Source organism: Xiphophorus couchianus, chromosome 10, assembly GCF_001444195.1.
Source record: "Xiphophorus couchianus chromosome 10, X_couchianus-1.0, whole genome shotgun sequence".
Taxonomy (NCBI): domain Eukaryota; kingdom Metazoa; phylum Chordata; class Actinopteri; order Cyprinodontiformes; family Poeciliidae; genus Xiphophorus; species Xiphophorus couchianus.
The window spans coordinates 15,738,431-15,761,113 of NC_040237.1; the positions used below are offsets into that span (position 1 = coordinate 15,738,431).

General features: G+C 41.5%; 1 protein-coding gene across 15 annotated transcripts in view; it reads right to left on the reverse strand.

The window, feature by feature from the left end:
* cacna1g (calcium channel, voltage-dependent, T type, alpha 1G subunit) overlaps positions 1 to 22,683 on the reverse strand; it is a 281,034-nt gene that overhangs the window by 81,798 nt on the left and 176,553 nt on the right. For 12 of the 15 annotated variants that reach the window (XM_028029252.1, XM_028029251.1, XM_028029248.1 and 9 more), the window contains 6 exons: positions 17,123 to 17,274; positions 16,809 to 16,994; positions 14,670 to 14,784; positions 13,229 to 13,384; positions 8,886 to 8,951; positions 159 to 252 (listed from right to left, as the gene is read on the reverse strand). In XM_028029252.1, coding sequence (XP_027885053.1) covers positions 159 to 252; positions 8,886 to 8,951; positions 13,229 to 13,384; positions 14,670 to 14,784; positions 16,809 to 16,994; positions 17,123 to 17,274 — 769 coding nt within the window. The remainder of the gene's footprint in view (positions 1 to 158; positions 253 to 8,885; positions 8,952 to 13,228; positions 13,385 to 14,669; positions 14,785 to 16,808; positions 16,995 to 17,122; positions 17,275 to 22,683) is intronic. The other 3 variants (XM_028029261.1, XM_028029253.1, XM_028029260.1) reach the window with 1 other exon arrangement.

Here is a 22,683-nt window from a genome sequence, read left to right on the forward strand (position 1 = left end):
GCGGGGAATAATTGAGGTACACCTTGAGGAAACAGGTTGTCCAAATAAAACTTTAGCAGACACGTAGTGCAAGATGTTTTTCACATCAGACGGCTCGCATCGGTCCTCTGTGGCATTTTATGTACAGTCTGTATACGTTACCGACAATCATGGCTTACCTGTTGAAGGCGATAAGTCCTTTTTGCTGCCATTGACGTCTTCCATACTTCGTGCAACAGAATCAATCTCTGACCCGGTTTTAGAAGCATCCCCCTTGTGAAATAAAAGAGCAAAGAAGATATTACAAAGCAGAACCTGGTGTTTTGTCAGACCAAACACAGAAGAAAGGTTATCATTACCACAAATAAAATAAAAAAACATCTGACAGATTGAGGTTTGCTTACTATTGTGATATTTAAGTCTATCTGTTTATAAATTATACCTAAATCAGTTCAAGCATTTGTGATACAGCAACTCCTAACTCTAAAGTTGACATGTGAAATTTAATGTCTCCCTCAAACCTATAGCTGTGACGGATGCATTTGATAAGATGTAATATCTAAACCTTACTGAGTATTAGTGGTGTCCAAGCTTTTAAAAGTAGTTTTGGTACCTCACCCTAAAGATGCTGTCACACTGTTTTGGCATATACCGTATGCACAGTGAGAAAATAACAGTTATTTGTGCAACATAGTATTTACTCTAAGTATTTGTTCCGACCCAATTTTCCGTCAAAAAATTGGGTTGGATGACGAATGCAGCGATCAGAATCTGTTAAGGTCACCCGGGCCTCACAGACGGGTCTGTTTTGTCTGCAGCTGTGCAACAAATTGACGGGAATGTCATGAGTGAAACAGGAAGTGAGATATGGCTGCAAAGTAAGACGTGTCCGCTTCGGTGGAGGTGGGGGGGAATTTAACTAAAATACTTTACTCGCAAAAAGTGGCAAGAGCTCAGAAGTACAGAAAAAAAACAAAAGTGACAGAGCATTCTTGTTTGAGTCGCTTTCAGTTTATTGGTGTGATTCCGGTACATACTGTTGGACTGCTCTGCTATGCATAAATCTGGTCGGAGAGTGAACAGCTGGACACAGGCGTTGTGTTTTGGGTTGAGTTACGATGTCTGCTACAAAGGCCAGCTACGTAAAGTGCTGCTGTGCAAGTAAAACTGAGAACAAGGAGCAAACACCCTGACATAACGACAGAGATTTCTGAATTTCCTTTATTTGTAATCTAAAAACTGCCCTGAGAACTTTGGAGTAAGGAGAAGCTGTTGGTCTATTATTACACAAAGCAAGCTGGATGCTCTTCAAAGCACTTCTCTTTAAATTATCCTTCCATCAGCAGAACCGTTTAGGGATGAATCTCTCGCGTCTGTACCTGCTGAAAGTATTCTCTGCTTATCATTTAACTCGTCCTTCCTCACTCTCTGAGTCTTTCCCCCCATGCTTCTCCTCTTGTTACCTCTTCCATGGATGGATTTCCTCCCTCAAATCAGTGGAAATAAAAACAACTAGATATATCTCTTGTATTTGTTCCGCTTCGCTGGCAGATATTATTAAAAGCGGGAGAGGGTGCCACGGTGGACGGCGTATTAATGAAAAGCCGGCCTGGTGAGTCAGACCTCTGTGGCAGCAAAGAGAATAAACAGTAGGTAGGAAAAGCCTCCGGACCAAAACGCCACGCATCACCTCCTGATCTGACAAATTACCTCCTCGATACTTCCCACGAGCCGAGAAGAAAAAGAGCGTATGAATATTGCGCGTTCCAGGTTTTCTATTCTGGTGATCGCGTTTGCATTTTCTTCCCAGCGATTAATGCCACTGTGTCGTAAAACCCCCATCTGATTTGCTTGACCTGGGAAGATTGGGAGGATCTGGGGGGGATGATGTAGCAAGAGTGGATGGTAATGAACTGGTGGGCCAATCATCTCAAGGGCCACTCGGACCCTTTTATGGTCTCTGTAATCATGCATTTACATATTTTAGAGGATTCCTTGCCGTTTCGAAATGTGGGCTCACAGCAGGACATATCAAGCACCCGAAGATATCTTGGAGTCACAGCTGCGTTAGCTTATAGGTTGTCGAGCTGAAGTTGGAGAAGACATTTTCAGATTTCATTGACAGACATGTATTTTAGGCGTTTTTGCTCCATTATGTTTGAAATGTATTCTGTGGCTCTCTGTGGTGGTTGCGGCTATCGCTAATTCCTTTCCTTTTTTCCCATGTCCAGGTGGTTCAAAACACAGAGGCAGCCAGATTTTATAACTGCAACTAAATACAAAACTACAAACACAGGCTTTCCCTCGATGTATTATAAGCCTGGCGGGCCATCAGGCTTTACTTGTGCCCCCTTCAGGCTAAGCATCATTTTATATGTATTAGGATGAAGCAACTGAAGTTCAAATAATTGACATTTATTTTAATTGTATTTTGATAATGTTTGCCTTTTTCTTTATAAGGCTTCATAGTCAGTGTGTCTAAACACCGTCTTCTAATAACACAATTACCAGGTGATGTTTTCAAATTTTCTGTCCACTTTGAACATTTTTTCACTCAAAAACACAGTGGGCTGCTGAATGACAGCCCTAGCACCAGGCTTGGCGAGTTTGAAACCCTGAAACATCTTGTAACGGATGTTTCTAATGAAAATCTGTGGAAAACCTACATAAGAGTTTCAGGACATACCATTAGAAAAACTCTACTTTTTTCTTCAGAACCATTTCTCAAGTCCGCTTAATTGAACTTAATTGTTGTTCTAAACAAAAGGGTTAAAATTTTTTTACTGACTGACTGATGTATAGATTAGTAGGCAGTGATAGAAATTTAGCAACGAAGCCTTCCCGTGGAAGGGTCCCACAGCAAATCATAAGATTAATAACAACACTGATGATGTGCAAACTCCATCTGTAGTGTGAAGCTGAATCAGAAACAGCAAGTATACTTATACTTCCTACCTCAAATATGACACTGTTGTAGGACTGAAGAGCTCTTTAGTGACAGACTGCTGCATCCTAAGTGCACAAAGTAGCGTTAATGTAGATCCTTCCCAGCTACTTTTAACTTGCCACTGGTACAACTGACTTTACCCACTCTCAGACAATAAGGGATATTTCTAGTTCTGTATTTCTAACTAAAATACAGCTCTAGAATATCAAGTATCGCCTTCTTCAACAGCCTTAAAGTTTTGAATGATTGAAAGGTGTATTCAGAAAAAAGTAACCTTCGATTATAAAGTCAGTAAAAACGGCTTTCAGGCTGCTCATTATTTCACTTCATCACAAAATAACATAAAAGATGCATCCTGGTAAATATTTGGGATCTATTGATTGTTTTCCAATCCTGCGGCTTTCTAATGTTTTTTTTTAAGCGATGTGGAAAGATGAAAAGATACAAGTTAAACCCGAGTAAGAAGATGAGCTCCAAGGGAGTCCTGGTTTAACATTAGCCTTGTTTCATTACTGAGAACAGCGTACACAGTGTTATATAAGCCCTTTATACGCAAGTGCCTCATCCACAGTGTAACATTCAGTTTACTGTCTGCTAAGGAGCTGCTGATAAATAACCAGCTCACTTTTGTTATTCTTCAGCCTGTTAATGTAAAAAAGAAAATATAGAAGATGTGTTATCATGTGAAATGCCTTCCAGGCAGGCATGATCTATTATTTAGTCGTCAAACACCAATTATTGAAGTCCCATCTGGTATTTAGTTTGGAAAATTCATTTCAGCAGAAACACAGTCAGCGGCAAAAACAGGCTATGAATTTTTCATTCTGGAGTAGCGGGAGTTAGCACACATCAGTAAATGCTTTACTCACCCTGCGTTCAGAGTTTTAGCAGAAAAGATCAGATGTAGACATCATCTGTGGGGGGAAATCGGAGGCTGAGTTTGCCTATATTTTCTTGTTTACACTCTGCCACCCCCAATTTAGGTTCGGACCTGCGAGGAGGAGATGGGAGCGCTCGCCGGTGGGCCCTTCGATAATCGAGAGCAGACGCGAACGGGAGGATCTCAATTACATTTCTTCAAAAAGAAAAAAAAACGGGAGCCAGAGAGTGGCTGTTGATAACAGGAAGCTAAGTAATTGTTTCCGTGTGTGTGCGTGTGTGCATGCCCACTAATAGTGCCATCTGTAAACGCAAACTTTTAGATTAGTTAAAAATCGGATTAAAGTTTAAACAAACCCTTTATATTGAAATAAAATACTCAACATTGCACAAATCTGAGAGTGTGATTGTCACATTTCTGTCCAAATCAAATGGACCACTGTTGCGTACAATTTTATTCCAATCGCTTTCTGAAATATTTGCAAAGATTTGCAATACTCCATGTAACTGGCTTCTTAAATGACTAGTTTGTGAGTATATACAATATACGAAGAACACACATTTCTAAGGAAAATGCGAAACATAACCTCTAATGACTTCTAGGGCTGAAACAATTAATCAGATTAATAAATTGTAGTAATTTAGTAATCAATAAATCATTATTTGGAGTATACAGGCTCTAAAGCAACACACTCAGCGCAGTAAATAGGCCAAAAAACTGTGTGAGAAAATCCACATTTTGCATTTAAGATTAAAAAAAAATCCTTCTTTGTCTGTAAGTATTTTCTACCCAGACATCCTGAAGTAGTTTTTGCTTCACCTGATTCAAATTCAGTAAAGAAAAATCCTATTAAGGCAATTATTAATAGTCAATAGATCAGACCTGCACTGCAGATGCATGCTTTGATACAAATGATTAAGTGTACACTAAAGGAATGCTGTGCTAATGTATTTCATAAAGTACAATGAAATAAAAAAGCACAACACCAACTTGTTTATTTTCTTACTTAAAAAGTAACTGGATTATGTGTATCTGCATTTTTGTTCATTTCTTTCTAATATTGTGGGAAAAAATATGAAAAATATGGACACGGTAAAATGTTTTTAAACCTGATTAATTGTCAGAATAATCGATTACTAAAATAATCGCCACCTGCAACCCTAATGACAGTAGCCCTTGTTGAACAGCACTCTGTGTTCACTCAAATCCTTCAGTCGCTGCGTTTCAATTACAAATGTGCAAAAAACTTTTTGATATTCAGCTAATGGAAAAAAAAAACACTTTCTAACTAAAATACAGTGCTAAGGTGTTTCCATAAAATATGCATTTTCATGTTATAAATCATTTTTAAAAATGGCACATCATCAGCCTCCTACCACTTTCTGTCATCTTCTTCGTCTTTTCTGCCGGAAGTAACATCCAGTTGTCAATCGCGTGACTCGTGTGATGTGACAAAAGCATTTCCATTGCAGTTTTGCATGATACACTAATTTTGATACGGCTGAAAAAGCAACTTATCCTAATGCAAAAACAATATGTAGAAATACCTTTTTTTTAAAATTAGGGTGCTTCCATTAAGCAAATTTATCTTCATAATTCCAATTTGCACAGTTAGTCAATGGAAACCCTACGATATCAGATTGGATCTCACATAGCAGAGAAATCTTAAAGAACAAGTGGAAAATCCTAAAGTTATGGTCTCATTTCTGTGAGAGCACTGGGCAGCTCTGGGAAACTGGATCTATGAGCTGTCTTCTTCTGAACTAGCTGAGTTTATTTCACTTTGATGGGGGAGGGGAGTTCCCAAAAAAAAAAAGATCCCACGCCATATTTCGTGCTCTCGTCCACTACAAACAGGAGTTTGAAACGAGGAGATTTTTTGCCATCGCCAGCACAGAATTTGAACAAAGACGACAGTCGGAAGAAAGCGTTGGTTGGAGTTGAGCGTTCGACATGAGGCTTGATATGGAGTCTGCTTATAAGGGAGAACAAAGCAAGTCACAACGCAAGTGTTGGAGACTTGGTTATCTCTTCTGAGCGCAGGTGAGCTCAGAATTTCACTTAGTCTCAGCAGCAGTAAGGGAGCCATGCAGGGAACAGGTTAGAGAACTGGCAGATGATGGGAAACATGCTCCGACAGCCTGATGGGAGATTTGCCTCATGCGACTGGAAAGATGGCCGACTGGAAATTGCTTCTGCGCTCTGTCACCGCTGCTATATTTATGTCAATCATATGGCAGCAGCAGCTCAGTGCCTTTCAGAATCAAGACATGGTAAACATGATTTTTAACCTCAAGAGGAGGACCTATTGTGATTTTAACACACAACGTTCCATCAGGTTTATGGACAATGGTCCGAAGAAAGAGCAAATATCCAGAATCTGAATGTGTGGATGGAAACAACTCGATGGTTTGAGATGACTGAAAGTGTGACTGACCTCTGGTTAGCAGATGGGCTATGAAACTCTGGTCAGATTAATCTGGAGTCCAGATGACTCCAGACATTTATACCGCAGTCAGAATTTGGTGCAAAGAACATAAAAGCACTGATTTATCTGGGTTTGGTTCAGGCTGACGGTATTATAAAGGGATATTTCCATGGCGTACTTGAGGTTGCTTAGTACCAGTAGAGCATCGTTGAACCACCACAGCCTACCAGAGTAGATTCTTCAGGATGCGGTGAGACACGTGACACGCATCACACATATGCAGCTGAGAAATCTGCTGCAACTGCGTGATGTTGATAAAATCTTTGAGGATTGTTTCAACACCTGGGTGAATAAATGCTTTGAAAAATTAAAGGTAAAGAAGGCCCAGCCCCACCTAGTGAAGTATATCTAAGAAAGTTGTTGGTTCAGATAAATCTGATGCTGTGCAACCTTCGTGGTCAAGCAGGTGGTCAACTGAAGTAGTGGGTGTGAACACCTAATCCGAGAGTCATTTTGGCCAAGCTTGTAACAACTTAAAAACTCAAAAATACACCAGTAAACTAGTTTGGGTGACTTGGGAGAGAGACTATGAAATCCCAACCGTCTGTGAACAGAGTGCAAGGGTCTCACCAGTAGCGGCTGGTGCTAAAAAAAACTGAGGGGGGCGCACACAAACAAATGAAAAACAAACAAAACAAATCTTAAAAAATAGCACTATTTGAACATGAATTTTGCCCTCCTTTCCTTCTGCCCTGCAAATTTCTCAATTACATTCTTGTTAAAGTCAGTCATCTCCGTGACTAGTCTTTTCTCCATTGACAACATGGCCAATGCATTCAGCCTGTCCTGAGTCATTGCGTTTCTCAGAAAAGTCTTGATTCTTTTCAGAGTTGAAAAGCACCTTTCAGCTATGCTAAGTTTCCCCCAAAAACTTAGCTTCATTGCATTGTCTAGGTGGCTGCGGCTGTTTTCGTGCCGTTTGCATTTTTCTGAAAGATGTTTTAAGTCTCTTACCCCAGTTGTTGTCCACATTGCCTCCGTGCCAGAACTTTGAAATAGCAAACACGGAAAGCAGTAAAATGCATTGCTTAATGCAAACGTAACCGTGAATCGACCTAACGAACTGCAGCTGCGCTAATGAGTCGAATCGGGGATTGTCCAATCACACAATGTTTTAAAAAAAATTAGCCAGTACTGACGCTCTACCAGTAATGACACAACAAAATGGGTGTGTCCGGGACGCAGAGCGCTGCGCCCTGTGGAAAACCTTAAACAACCAATTAAAAGTCAGCCTCAGATCACCTGCTTGCCAAAAGTTGATGCGCCTACATACACACTCATTAGGACGGCGCCCCGCACATAGGAAGTGTGCACAATGTGAGCAATTAGAATTATGTATTTACTATTTTAATAAATTCTAACATGTCTATTGGACACACAGTATGAATAAATACATTTCTAAGTATTTTGCAGTTCAGAATAGAAATCATTTATTATCTAAACAATTTAAAGGGGGCGGCGCCCAAGCGCCCCCTACTGGCCAGCCGCCACTGGGTCTCACAGAATGCACACTATATGTCCATCTTGATAAACCCAAGATACATCGTGGGATTCAACTTTTTTGTTGAAAACCTTCTCATTGTAAGAGATATTTATGTTTGGAATTTCATTTTCTAAGAAGTAAACTGGTTAAATATATTGTTTTAAGTGAAAACCTCGTCACACTGATGTACTTGGTACAACACAGACAACAGAGAATATAGACAGTATAACTTGAGACATTATCCAATAGGACTAGGTGTAACCCTCGACTTGCTATTGCCTACCTTTGTGCATAAAGGATGGCATGTGGAAAAAACGAACAGCAGACGATCCAGAAGGTTCATTTTAAAATTAAATTTTGAGGTTCAGATTTATAAGCTTTGGTCCAAAAAGAGACTTGACCTGCGAATCGGTCAACCTCTGCTTCAAAACTATGACTTTAAATGAGAAATGATCAATAATGTTTGTCCCTATATCCTCACTTGTGTTATTAGTGCTAATTAGACTCTGTGTCTGGGACCGAAACCCTTCTGGGGAATCACGGCGCTTTGCCTTCTTATCAAAGAGCCAATTATTTGCTCATCTTTTCTACTGATTTATACACCCGAGAGAGAGCAGCGTCCATTCAAACGCCTTGGAAAAGCTCCTATTCAATACTCTATTGGATTGGACTGGCAGGAACAAAGATTTTTGAAACTTTTGGAAATAAAAAAAAAATAATCCAAACTAAATTTTGCACTGCTCAATATCACCGAGAACAAGTTAGAAAGGTTTTGTTTTCCAATAAGGCTAAGCAGTCCTCTGAAGGCACTCGTGGCTAAGCGTGGCTTAGAGCTGCATGTTAATATCTACATTAATGTCTGCTAAATATTAACCTGTCACATTAACGATGCAAAATGGCCTCCGCAATGTTATTCATCATTCTGTCACTCACGAGTAGAAACCGGCAGTCGAGAGGTCTACGGCGTCGCCGCCATGGGGAATGATGAGGGGAGGAAAGGGTGAAGAGGGACGGGTGAGGGACAGACGGAGGGTGGAGGGGGACTGGGCTAGTTGATTAAATGGAGAGAGGGAAGGGAGGAGAGGCAGGGCTGCAGAGCTGTACATACCCCTGAGTCTACAGGCAGTTGAATTAGGCTCAGCTGGGCATGCAAGTCCTCCCGCTTGGTAATTTCCTTTTAGCGGAAGTGGCCGGAGAGAAGAAGAAGAAAGGGAGAGGAGGCACGGAGGAGAGGAGGCACGGAGGAGAGGAGTGGAGCCACAGCGGTGGACGAGAGCAGAGGGGAGAACAATAAAGATGATTCAACATGTTGGAAAATGTTGACTTCATCCTGCTGGAGAACAAATCCAAGTAGACGGCCGGGGCCATTAAGCCACATGTGGAAGCATGAGAAGTGAGGGCAGCATAGAAACAGCATGGCCATGTCGTACTCTAGAGTTAATCTGTATGATTTTTTTAATGAATGTGGAGGCTTTTTAGACAAGAAGTCTCATTTAATGTTGTGCGTATAGAAACAGCACGTTTTTCCACTTCTGGAGATAAAAATCAATCCTTTATTATCGTGGTATAATCTCACATTGAAAAGCTTTTGGGAAAAGCACTGGTGGAACAATTGTTGGTACCCTAACCTAACCAATTCCTTAAAAAAAAAGTAACGAGAGCAATTTTTTTTGCACCTTATACTTATTTAGGTTGACATCATTTCCTCGGTACTTCTGATTAGGAATCTACAGAATCTACAGAAGCCCATTCATTTTATCAACTGGCCACAACACTGGACCAGGACCAAGATTTTGTTGGCGACAGCACCCAATCAGAATGGTAGGAAAGGTAAAAAAAAAGGTTAAAAAAGTCCCAAAAGTGTCAGAACTGTAAGGAGTGGAAGCTTGAGGTTACAAATTACCCGTAGCAACCATCAAAGTCCATCTACACGGCAACCGGTTGTTTGGGAGTGATGTCGGCAGAAAGCAATCTTTTCTATCAGATGCAATCTCATATAAGATGGAGCTTTTTGCCTTTTCATGGCAAAAACGATGAATGGACGTGTGGGAAAGGACCTCGTACCTTATGTTACTTACAGTGATGGATCTGAGATGCTGTGAGCCTGATTCTTTCCTGGACGCCACTTTTAGTGAGCACTGCATGATCAAATCTTTCAAATACCAGCAGATTTTGATTAGATATCTGCCAAATTACACCAATAAAATGTAAGGGAAGAAAATGAAGCCGATAGCTCAAAATCCTTAGGAGGAGTGAGTTCATTAAAGTTCGGGGTGTGTAAATGTAAAAAATGGGCCAAAATTGCCCTTTGACTCAAAATGGCCGCCTCCCTACACATTTTGGGACAGAACGTTTTTCTTGATTTGAGGGGATCTATATATGTACCAAATTTGAGATCTCAACAATATATGGTTTGGTCTATCTCACTTCAGGGGGCGCTATAGAGCAAATTAGCCCGGTCCACTTTTGATGCTATTAACCCTGCCACAGATTTTAGAGATGGTGTCATTTGGACCCCACAAGCTGTTTACTCTATGCGACGTGCGCTTTTTCTGATTTTGTGTATGTCGTTTCGTGAACGGACGGTCTGACGGCACACTCCTGCCACCTGCTTCTCGGCTGTCCAAGCACTCCTCCTGAGCTTCGCGCTAAGGCTGAGGGAGGGTTAAAAACCTTTCATTTAATCTGGGGAACAATTTTGGGTGACTTTTCTGAAATGTCTAGGCCCCACAAATTTGCGTTTTTGGGGCAAAAAGAGAAATGAATCGTACAATCATGATCGGCCTTTAGGTTGCTTTCACTGCTCAGGTCTAAAAAGTGGATAATTTGTAGGGTTTTTTTTATATTTCTGGTCATACCTCAGTATGGTGAAATTCTAACGTTCTCCTTACGGCTATCTTACTATAAGAATCTTATACCAGCACAACCTAGTGAAATGTTTTAGGAGATTCTGCCTGTTGACCAAAAGGGATTGTACAAAGTAACAAAAGCCTGGGTACCAATAACTGTGCCACCAGTTATTCCACTGATATGGATTTTTTCTTCTTCTTCTTCATTTGTGCTTTTTGTATTTAGTCAGAAAGGTACATTTGTTCAAAACTGAATGGTATTTAATTTTAGTACCATAATAAAAGATGAGTATTGTCTGTCTTGTCATAATCTTAACCAAAGATGTATTCATTTGCATTGAATGTGGATACTGCAAGAATATGCCTGGGTGTGAAATGATTAATTAAATGTTCTCTGGGGTTAAAAAAATAAAAATCAGCAAAAAGACATAAGTCAGCAAGTTTGCACTCATTGCATTGGATACTGTACAGTCACATGGGCACACCGCTAGAGCCTGAAACAGAAAGATACCGAAGAAAAAACGGTAGGTGAAATGAGCATGTAAAAAAAAAAGATGGAGGTTGGGGGCTAGTTGTGCCATACATAGCAGGGAGGAAAAAGATGGCTCTAATGAATAAAAGAAGCAAAATGAAGATTAAAAGTAACATCTTTACAGCGTGTGGCGGTGTGTGCGTGTCTTGGCACCACAGTTGAGCACATCTCCTGGCCATGGCCCACGTCATTTGAGTTACCCATTACCTGGCAGCAAGTTTGGCTGACTAAAAATAAACTTAGTGTTTGCAGAAAAGGATGTTAAGATGAAAAAAAAAAAAGAAGTAATTGGGAGTTAAGGTAACAGCTCTTCCCTGAGGGAACCATGGAGATTCTCACACTTAGATGTTTGCGTGTACATGAAGGTGTCTGTGTTTTTTTTTTCTTTTTGTTTAATTTAAGTTCTACCTTAAAACTCAAATATATTTTATTCACATTTGTAAGCTGCAATAAAGTCCAAATGGAATCTAGTACTTTGAAAAATCAACAAGGCAATGAAATATCACTGTAAGGGCAAGTTTTTACTAGCTAGCCCAGCAGACGGCTGCACATTTGTTCGCTTGGCTAGCTAACTAGCAGATGTGCCAAAATAATGCTTGTACTCACTTATCTGGTGTTGGTCTCCAACTCTTCCAAAGAAACATACAAAAAAAACAGTCTACTGAGTTAGTTAGGCGATAACAGTCTGCCTTTTGCTATTTATAAACAACTCCACAGTTAGCAATAAGCTAACTCGACATGGAGAGAAAACTCCAGCCATGTCTACACTATTCCAGCTATAATTGTAAAAGAATACATTTTACTTTGTCTATAAAAAAAATAGTATTTGGACAAAGCTCAAAAATTTTAACAAAAACACTTAAATATCCCTGACGCACCAGAAGGTGGCGGTAACGTCAACAATAACTCATCAGAATTCAGAGAAAGAGCGGGGCTAAAGCTAGCTTTGTTCCCCAAGAAAGTTTTGTAGCTCAGGCTTTCTTTAAAAAACTTCAAATAAATAAATGTGTTTACATATTCTGTTCATCATAAAGAGGCACATAAAAATTACAAATATGTAATACCATCTTACCATATGGTATTACCATAGTCTAAAACCTGTTTAGCAACAAATTCACTTAAATAGCATAGGTTTTCAGCTAAGAGCTAACAAAAGTATCTGTTTCAAAAGGTATATCTTTGTTGATATTGTATTAATATCTTTGGAAACATTTTCCTGTAATATTAAACACATTTCTTCAGACTAAGAAGTAAACAGCTGCAGAATCAGTGTGAAATCGGAATATTGAGTCATTCTTTTTCTATTCTTACTCTTCATAAACCAACAGCTGAAAGTGCCGAGGATCAAAGCAGAGGTGCTGCCATAAACTAATGGAGGGAAAACGACAAAGGCCTCTGAATGAGTTTTACTTTTTCTTTTCTTTTTTGTAAGATAGTTCCTTCCCACAGCTGTTTTATTTGATTGCATCTTTTTCTCCTCTCTTTTCGCTCTTTACCGTCTTCCTCCCAAGGAAAGCGCCACGCTCCGTAATACATCATAGTAATTTGTCTGGCATTTAAAATTATTTATGAAAGAGAGGCTAAAGTTTACTGATGACAAAAAAAAGTATTAAATAGAACATAAGAGCATGAAAGACTCATGTAAAAATGTGGATTTGGGCGCTGTGGGATGTCGTCTGGTCAACATAGTTCTCTCATGACGTGTCGCAACTTCACGGCATTGGAAAACAAGCAGAACAATAACGAGGATTAATGTGTGGGAGACGACAAGGCTGATGGAATAACAGAGATGAAGCAAAAAAAAGAAAAAGAAAAAAAGAAACAACCATTGATCTTATATCCAACTGCAAAGAGTGCAAGAATGTCTCATCTGTTCGCAGCTATAAACACTTATCCATTACCACAGACTTGTGCCAAGGTATTCATCTCGAACGCAGATTTTTCTGGGAAAAGTAAAGAACTTGAAGCCGAGCTGGGTTATTCTGACCTGAACGCTGTTAGCTGTGAGCATAAAGTTTCCTTCGCATTCTTTCTAGGCTCGGTAATTTAAACCGCACATGCAGTTTTTACCTCGGTCTGGAAGCCTTCGACTAGGATGGCCACCAGCAAGTTGAAGAGGACGTAGTTCCCAAAGGTCATGAGGGCGATGAAGTAAAGCGCCGCTACTGGAGACGTGGAGGCCATGCCGTTGTACAGCACCTTGTTCCAGTCCTCCTGGGTCAGGATCTATACATGGAAGGAGAAGTGGATTTAAAAAGTCAAATCGGAAGAGTTTTAGTTACATTTGCCTTCGCTGTTGCTGCTTGTAGCAAAAACCGCAAACTTCGGGGTCTTTTATTGGGATTTGTGCATGTAAAGTCGTTTTGGACGAAGGTGTATTCAGGTGTTAGAAATTGTCCAGGTAATGTGCACATCTAAATCCAAGACAGGGTCTAAAGATCTCTGTTTACGGATGTTCTCTGTTTAGTCTAACTGAGCTTTCGCTAACTTAAAAAAAAAAAAAAGACAGAGAAAACAGTCTCACTGTCTACATTTGCAAAGACTTGTATCTGGTACTGCGGTGAAATCTAACTCTAAAGGTAATAGACTTTAAGATTTTGTGGGAAAAATGTAAAAGCCATGTGTCGCTCTTCTGTAATGTAACAATCAGGCGCTACTTTGTGTTGCTCCATTGCATAAAAACACAACAACTTTGACTATCGCCATAATGTCCGAACTCCTAGGCGGCTTTTTCTTCAGCCGACTGAAGTCTATGGCTGTCACCTTTGGTTGGTCGATTGATTTGTTGATTTACATAACGCTCAACAACAACCAAGTAAACAGATTAGAGTATAGATCACATTACAAGGAAAACAAAAAGACACAACAAAAACAATAAAGAGAAGAAGAGAAGCCTCTACGCCACATGGTATTAAAAGCCTGTCTAAAGAAACAAGTCTTGAGCTTCGACTTAAAGGTGACAGGTTGTTCCAGAGTTGAAAACGGACTGTTTAAAAGTTCTTCATTACAGATTCGATATTGGCATATTACAAGCAGAAACGACGTGAAGGCGCAGAACTATGCCTACATGATTGACTTATGTCAAGAACATGAACAATTTCTAAACCCTGTGCATTCAGACATCACCTTTTTGGTGAAAACTGTTGTACTTGTTCTAAAGCTGAGCCATAGGTACAACTGAACGCCTCGGATTGAGCCGCCTAGAAAATATTTGTTCCAGTTCCAACATTTTTAGCTGCAGTTTGAGGTCATTCTGCTGCACATCTGCCTCTCTTTACGGGGTTAAAACAGTCATTTCAGTCATGGTGAACTTCAAAAGATATACATGCAGACACCGTCGCCTTGAAGAAAAATGGCCTCCCATCCATAACTCTGAATCTGCAGCTAAGAATTTAGCACTTTCTAAAAACGTTTTGCCACTCATCAAGAAGCTCAAACCAAGAGGCACAAGATGAGATTCTGGATGTTTCCGGGAACGTCCCGACCGAACCTCATGGGAAAACGGCCTCACCTGAAACACGGTCACTATGGCCCAAAGGAGGGAGTCGAAGTTTTTCCTGTCCGGCAGCGTGTCTCCATCCCTCTCAGAGCCAAACTTGCAGCCGAACAGATGCATCCCCAGGATGCTGAGGAGGAAAACGGGACAAACACAAACAGGAAGACAGAGGACAAATATTTACATCAGACGCCCGTAGTAGATTCGGGACAAATAAACAGAGGGATTTCACTGGCTGAAAATGCTCTCTGGCTTGTCCTTTCAGCGTAAAAATATTGGACGTTTTTGTTTATCCTCTTTGTGATTTTAAGAAATAAAAAAAAAAAAAAGTAAAAAAAAAAAAAAAGAATGTTAGATTTTGAAACTTTAACTAGAATTCTCCAATACAGTTGAATGTCCCCTGAGTTCCCGGGTCTCTGTGACAGACTGGAGGCCTGCGGAGGGGATGGGACTGGAGCTCCTGGTTGAGTTCAGCACCATGGACAGTGTGAGCGTTCATGAAGCATCAGTACTGCTGCCCTACAGGACGCTGGGACCGACGCTGGGACAGCTACAGGACGCTGGGACAGCTACAGGACGCTGGGACCGCTACAGGACGCTGGGACCGCTACAGGACGCTGAGACAGCTACAGGACGCTGGGACAGCTACAGGACGCTGGGACCGCTACAGGACGCTGGGACAGCTACAGGACGCTGAGACAGCTACAGGACGCTGGGACAGCTACAGGACGCTGGGACAGCTACAGGACGCTGAGACAGCTACAGGACGCTGAGACAGCTACAGGACGCTGGGACCGCTACAGGACGCTGGGACCGCTACAGGACGCTGAGACAGCTACAGGACGCTGGGACCGCTACAGGACGCTGGGACCGCTACAGGACGCTGCCTCAGCTCTTACACTGCATTTGTGCTAAACTCATTTTTGTCCGTTTATCACAAAAAGTCTTAATAAAAGCATTAAGAATTGTGGTTCAATTCTAACAAAAACCTGTCAAAGTTAACTAGCTTGAATATTCATAACATGCAGATTCAGACTGGAAGAGGAGACGGTCGTATGTCGTCTATATGCCGTAAGGTTCACCACATGTCCGCGTGGATCGGCCGGTGAAAAAGACGGCGGCGAAACAAAAGCTGCGGAGAACAGAAAGGCCACGGAACATCAGACAAGTAATTGTGGGTGTTATTACTATGACACAGCAGAGACTCTGCTGCGCAGTCTGCCTTTTATTGGGAAAAAAACAGACAGTGGAGCTCAACTAGAGCCAAGGGATCAATGCAACGCTGCCTCCGCTGGCTCAGCCTGGCAGCTGGTCGTTCAAACGGAGTTCTGTTTACGTGCGGCGTTCACAAGAGCTGCCGGAACGCCGTGTTTCCATGTGAACGGCCGTGTTCTGGAGTGTGTCTCAAATAGATAAAAAGACAAAACAATATTGTAGTTTTGAGCCAAACACCTAAAAATCTTCAAAGTGTAAAACATAATACATCACAGAATCCATCTGACTGTCGTTTGTTTTTTTTCAGCAGGAAATTGATTTCTTTGTTGGCTAAAAATTATTTTTTAAAAGGACTGGAAGTGCAGCTGCTTATTAGGGATGCAGAAGAACAAAGGAAGATTAGACACTTTTACTTTCCAACAAAGCTCCTCATTCACTATTCTGCTTACCTAAGACTTATGAAATATTTAGAAAAGTGGCTTCAAGTTGAGGAAAAACCAAAAGCAGAGAGAAAATAACAGAATTTATGCCACGGCGACAACACTTCTTATGTTGTCTCTTTTGAAACAAAATGTCTGATGATTTTGAAAATTTGCCTACTTGCAAATGTTTCTATACAAATTATTGAAAATGCTCAAAGGAAAATGCAGCTTAGGAAGTTGAAATACACAGAGTAGTTGAAAATGTTACTTGACATCCTATTGGCTGGTGTTTTCAAAGGAGCCAATCCGGAAGCGCCATTTATTTTGTGTCTACAACTGCTGAGTGCAAAGAGACTCCATTTTAAATCCCAACAGGGCAGAAAATGACAAGTGACAACTAAATCAGGGAAGATGACTTTGGTGTCTTTCTCCATTGTCATTTAATACCATTGGGATGTCGCGGTGGAATTACAAAGCAGCTATTGTGGCGCCGCCAATCGAACGACCTCCGACCTACCTGAAGATGAAGATGAAGAGCATGAGCAGCATGCAGAAGGTGGCCACGTTGTCCATGGTCTTCATCAGCACCACCAGCTGCCTCTGCAGGGCCGGCATGAAGCGCACCAGCTTCAGGACGCGCATCAGCCGGAAGGTTCTCAGCACGGACAGGCCGCCGCCCTGCTGGCCGACGATCTCCCAAACGCTGCGGGGCAAACACAAAAAGCACCAGACACACGCTTACTCTCTTGTGAGGACAATTACCAATCTGTTCTGATCTTTCGATCGTCGCCAGATGTCGCGCGGTTTGGTAACGAAGTGCCCAGTCTATACCTGATCACCACTATGATGCCGTCAAAGATGTTGTAGGGGTTCTTGATGTAGCCGAACGGCCCGTACACCAAAACCTTCAGCAGCATCTCCAGGGAGAAGAGGCTGGTGAAGACGATGTTGCTGATCTCCAGGGCGTTGGTCAACTCCTCAGGCTGCACAGACAGAGGCAAGGCAAGCAGCTGTTTAGTGCGCCCTGAAATATTTCACCTGAACCGAAGAGAACAGAACGATGTCGGACGAGAGCGTAGCTGGGAAAAGAAAACCCTTCCGAAATTTTATTCACTCGTTTTTAAAATTGTAATGGATCAATTACAGATGAAGTTATGGTTGGAAGCCGCATACAAGAGGGACACACATAAATGGAGAGATGATTATTTCTGCAGCGGGCAGTTGGCATGGCAACAAGGACATGCAGAGACAGACAGACAGAAAGGACAAAAGGATGGACAGAAGGGAAAATGAAGGAGATAAGGAAATGTGAGATAAGGAAAAAAAAGAAGTGGGGAGACAAGGAAAGATAAAAAAGCAATGAAAAAGAGGAAAATACAAGTGAAAAGATGAGAAGAATGGATGCAGGGAAGAAGGGTCACGAAAAATAAGGAAATGAAGGAAAGAAGGATGGAAGGGAGAAATGAAAATGCAAGAAAGGAATTATGACCCAAAAAAGGAGGGGAGGAATTGAGGAAAGCAGGAAAAAGGAAAGGGAAAAGGGGGAAAGAATGAAAAAATAGAAAGAGGAGACTAGCAGAAGGACAAACACAAAGAAAGAAAATGGAAAGGCATAAAGGAAAGGGAAGAAAGGGAGGACAAGAAGGAAGAAAGAGAGACTCCAGAAAGAAAGAAGGTAGGAAATAATTAATGGAAGATCGCCCAGTGAAGGAAAAAAGATGAAGGATAAAGCAAATGAAAGAATGGAAGAAACGATGACCCAATGACAGACAGGATGAGGAGACTAAGGAAGGCCAGAAGGTACATTTTAAAGAAAGGGTTTATTGAAGAATGTTTACTAGAAAAAAGGAACAGGGAAAGAAAGACCCAATATGCAGACAACTAAAAAAAACATTTGGAAACAACATGTTTACATTAATCTATAACATTTTCTAGTCATACTTAAAAAAAAAAAAAAACTTGGAAAGCACTTAAACCAAATTTCAGACTTTCTCACACCATGTAAGATTCCAAAAAACATCAACACCTGCTGTGTCAAACACACACGCACACCCCCGCACACACACCCCCGCACACGGCAGCGACTTCATACTTTTCAAATAGGACAGATGCAGTCGGGTTTCTTTCCCCTGCATACAATAAATACAGCCGACCTTTTGTCGATCACAGCGCCGGCACTGCTCAGAGCTCACCGGAGATCTCAACTGCCACTCACATCTCCATCAAACAGACTCTGTGTATGGCTGCGTCAGTGGGTGTGTGGGTGTGTGTGTGTGTGTGTGTGTGTGCGTTTGAGGCAAACAGGCAGCGAGAACAAGCAGACAGAGAGATACAGAACATGATCCCCGAGATAAAAGGCGCAGCACATCCAAATACGATAAGCTATGGAAATCAGACTTCTGTAGCGAGGGTCTGTAATTATTGACGAGGAGAACAGAGCCGCCAGGAACGCCGCCGTGCGCCTGCGGACGGCGCAAGGCGGGCGTCACGCGGCCTTTCATCTGTGTGCAATCAACTGTTTACACAACTCATAAGCAGCGCACCGCACACACTGCACATGGTCAGGCACAAGGGACAGAGACCCCGATAAGGGCTCACACGCTAGCCATCAAGAAATGTGCATGCATGTACAAGTGTGAACATGACAAGGTGTCTGTGTATCTGAAATTAAGGCCTTAAAATGTCAAATTCATTAGAAAACTTTTCTGAACAAAGCACAAACTTTTTACAGGTAAAGCTTACAATGAACAAAAATTACAACTCCGAACAACTCCTTCCCTAAATGCTGTCAATAGCCTGTGGGGTATCACTAGAATGTTGTGTGTAATTGGCTTACTCCATTCAGTATATAAAAAATGGCTAATAAGTAAGAAAAATAGCTAATAGCTTATTTAAGGTAAAAGACTAATGCTGACCTGAGAGAAAAAATATAATGCATGCTATTATTATTGTCACACACAGATGTCTTCACTGCATTATGTGACTCCGGCAGTTAATGATAGCACTAATTAGCTGCTAACATACCTTTGCTAGTTAGCTATTTGCGTCTATCCCAGCTAAGTGTAAATTTATCGTCGTCTTGTTGGATGATGTTCATCTTTTGAGTTGTTTGAGTCGCATGCAGACATCGTCATTGCATTCTCTGACTCGAGGCAGTTGAGGCTACCGCCACTTAGCTGCTCACATACCCTTGCTTGCTAGCTTGTTAAATTTTTACGTCTGTCGTGGTTTAGAGTAAATTGATTGTCAATTTGCTGGACAACGTTTGTCTGAGCCACTGGATCACTTCTGCTGTCAACCCGTAATACACGACATGCATTCTGCGGAAACTAGTTTGGAGCTAACACTATTTATAATATGCCAACTTGTACATTTCTGTCACAAAATGTATTTTTCATTCAGAATGGTTTTACACAGTTCTTACAAGGCCTTAACTCTGAGTTGATGAAACTTGCAGAAACCCTGTTCTAAAGCACCGCTTACATTTCTATGAATAACTCCTCCGTCCCCCGCGCTCAACTGGTAATGTAATGTAATGTAAACGCCGCATGTGTCATTGAATCCGGCATGGTGGGCTGCCACTAATCACAACACACCGTGACTGTTTAGGCGGGGATTACTCAACACTTGCGTTTGTACACACAGGGAAGGAGCGATACGGAGTTTAACATCCACCGCTGAATGACAGCTCCTCCTCAACCGCCGAGGCACCATTTTGAGTCGGTTGGTGACGATGACACACTGTCATTGCTGATTTCAGTCATTATTTAGTTCGTGCAGCTGGAAAAAAATATATATAAAAAATTCCCGTCTGGTTGAATCAAATTCCAGAGGGTCCGTTCACACCAGATCAAAATCACACCGTGACATTGATGAAGAAATGTGTCCAACTGTGACAAAGTGGTTCAGTTTGAGTCCACCACTTGTCCCTCATTTTTTTATTTCTGAGTTATTTCATCTTTTTATAGTTGGTCATAATTTAACTTAAACCTTGCTCTTGTAACTTTGCTTCACTCACTATTCTGTGTTTGTTTGTGGTATGATTATGTTGCAGTTTACATCTGTGTATATGTTTTAGCTGAAGCTAAAACTTCTGGATCGTTGGATGAATGCAAATGTTTCTTTTGTTTCAAAGTTACCATTTCTGGTAAATTATTTGCTTTTTTCTGTTTTACTTGCCTTTTTTTTGTCCCTTTTAGATGCTTTAGTCTGATCAGGTGTATTTGAGGGGCCAATCCAGCACTTTCTGCTTCAATGGCTGGATGATGTCAGTGATTGCATCGATAGAGGGTTTTATTTATTTTTTTTGTATTGTCCGTTTCTTTTTTTTATTTCAGCTAAACTTTTGAGTAAATGTTTTACTTTGCCGACCGTTTAGTTATGTAAATTAGATTATTTCTCTATTTAGATTGTGCTGCTTGGTTGGTCCTGTTCTATTATGGTATCGTCTAATGAAGTGCAGGTGTGTTGCCAATTTGACAGAGCAGTAAGATTTCAGACGCTCCAGATGGATGTCAGAGTGTAAAAAAAAAAAAAGGAAAAGTGAAACAATAAAATTCACCATAAGAACCAGGAACCGGCAGTTGATGCTGTTGTTTGTTCATCTGTTTTGACCATATGACTACACTACCTCACAGCAACAGCGACAAAAATCAGCTTTTAGGATTTCACAGCCAATTAGAATTCAGGTGAAGAGTCGATGCAGCGTGTCACCTCGGGCTCTTGGACTTTTTAAAAGTCACACAGGCAAAAAGAAAACAGGAAAGAAATGGATTCATAAACCTTTAACTTAACCTGACATCTGTATTATTAGAGTTAGGAAGTGTGATCATGAGTTGCTCTTCAAACCCTGACCAACTGATTATGTTCAGTGTTGAATATATCCATTTTATTTTTTTTGGGTTACTTTATTTTTTTACTATCATTTGTCCTATTATCTGGTCATTTATTTTGTATATCCATACCCCTTTTTGCTGGTCTGTAATGTGTGTTGTATATAAACTAATTGGTGAATTACATTTTTTTCAAAAGAAATCCCCAACTATAACCACATGGCTTAACCAGCACTGGGCAAGTTGTGTATTTATTTATTTTTTACGGAAAAATGTATTGTCGTTAGCATCAGCGATTATTTTAGCGCCGTTTTTCCCTTCACCGGCCCAACAAAAAGCCCAAAGCTTGACCCACATTTAAGAGGCCCAACAATGAACCATTTACTCATCACAATGCAGGTGAAGCTCAACGGGCATCAAGGCAATCGGTTTCAACCCGAACAGGAAGTCACCAAGACTCTTCATGATGTAACAAAACTTCAGACTGTCTCAGAAGGAGGGTCTGTGAACTTCCTCTGAGTTTGAACAAAAAAGTGCTGCTTGTTGCTTGGGATGAAGTCTTCCCCCCAGGAGAACCCCTGCGGAGTTTCAGCTCTTTTATTTTTCATCCACTTTCTGATGGTTGTCCAGATAAAAACCTAATGAAATTCACTCAATTTTATGGCTGTGTGAAGATTTTCAAAGGGCAGGACACTTTTATGAAGCACTGTATGTTGAAGCAGCATCAAACACATCAGTGTCGCTCAAAAAGATCTGCAGATTAGAGGCTAACAACGGCAAACAACAACAACAACAAAAAGAATACGGCCGACTCATTTGCCCACAGCGAACAACAAGCTTCCCTCCGTTTCATCCCGCCTCTTCGCCATTGTCTGGGCTCACAGACGCAGGCGAACCCCTCTTTTTGTCTGATCCCGCCCGCCGCCTCATCGTGGCCATTCATCCTCCGCCGCTCTGATGATCGCGGCCGCCGGCGCATCCTTCATCTCTTCGCGAGGCACGCGTTGCGTCATCAAGGAAGGTTAAAAGGGTAAACGGATCCGAGGGCCGCTCGGATGTCCATGTGTTCTCCCCAGATGAATGCCCTCACGTAAAAATATGTCCACGCACACACACACACACACACACACACACACAAACAACCTTTGATGTTACATGAATAAACACAATTAGGGGGCCACACATGGAAGCTCATACAGCTGAGATCCGCTCACCAAGAACGGTCCCAGCCGCACACGTCCCGCCGCCTAACGGGATGCGGCGGATAAGCCGGTCCAAGAGGTACGCTGTTTATGAGCTGAGCCTCGGACGGCAGACATCTGGCCCTGACACCGAGCTTCAGGCCATTATTCTTCCCCGCCACCGTTTCTCCTCGGCTCGTGTGTTGGGACATTCCTCATGCAGACGTCGTGCGAAGCTCGCCACGCCGTAAGAAATAAAAACAAAACAAAAAAAACCCCTCTCACAGTCAAACACACACGAGACGCAAAAGCGAAAAGGCTCGCAACCCCCCCCCTCCAGCTCCAGCCCGTCGCGCAGGACAAACGTCATTAGCGACTA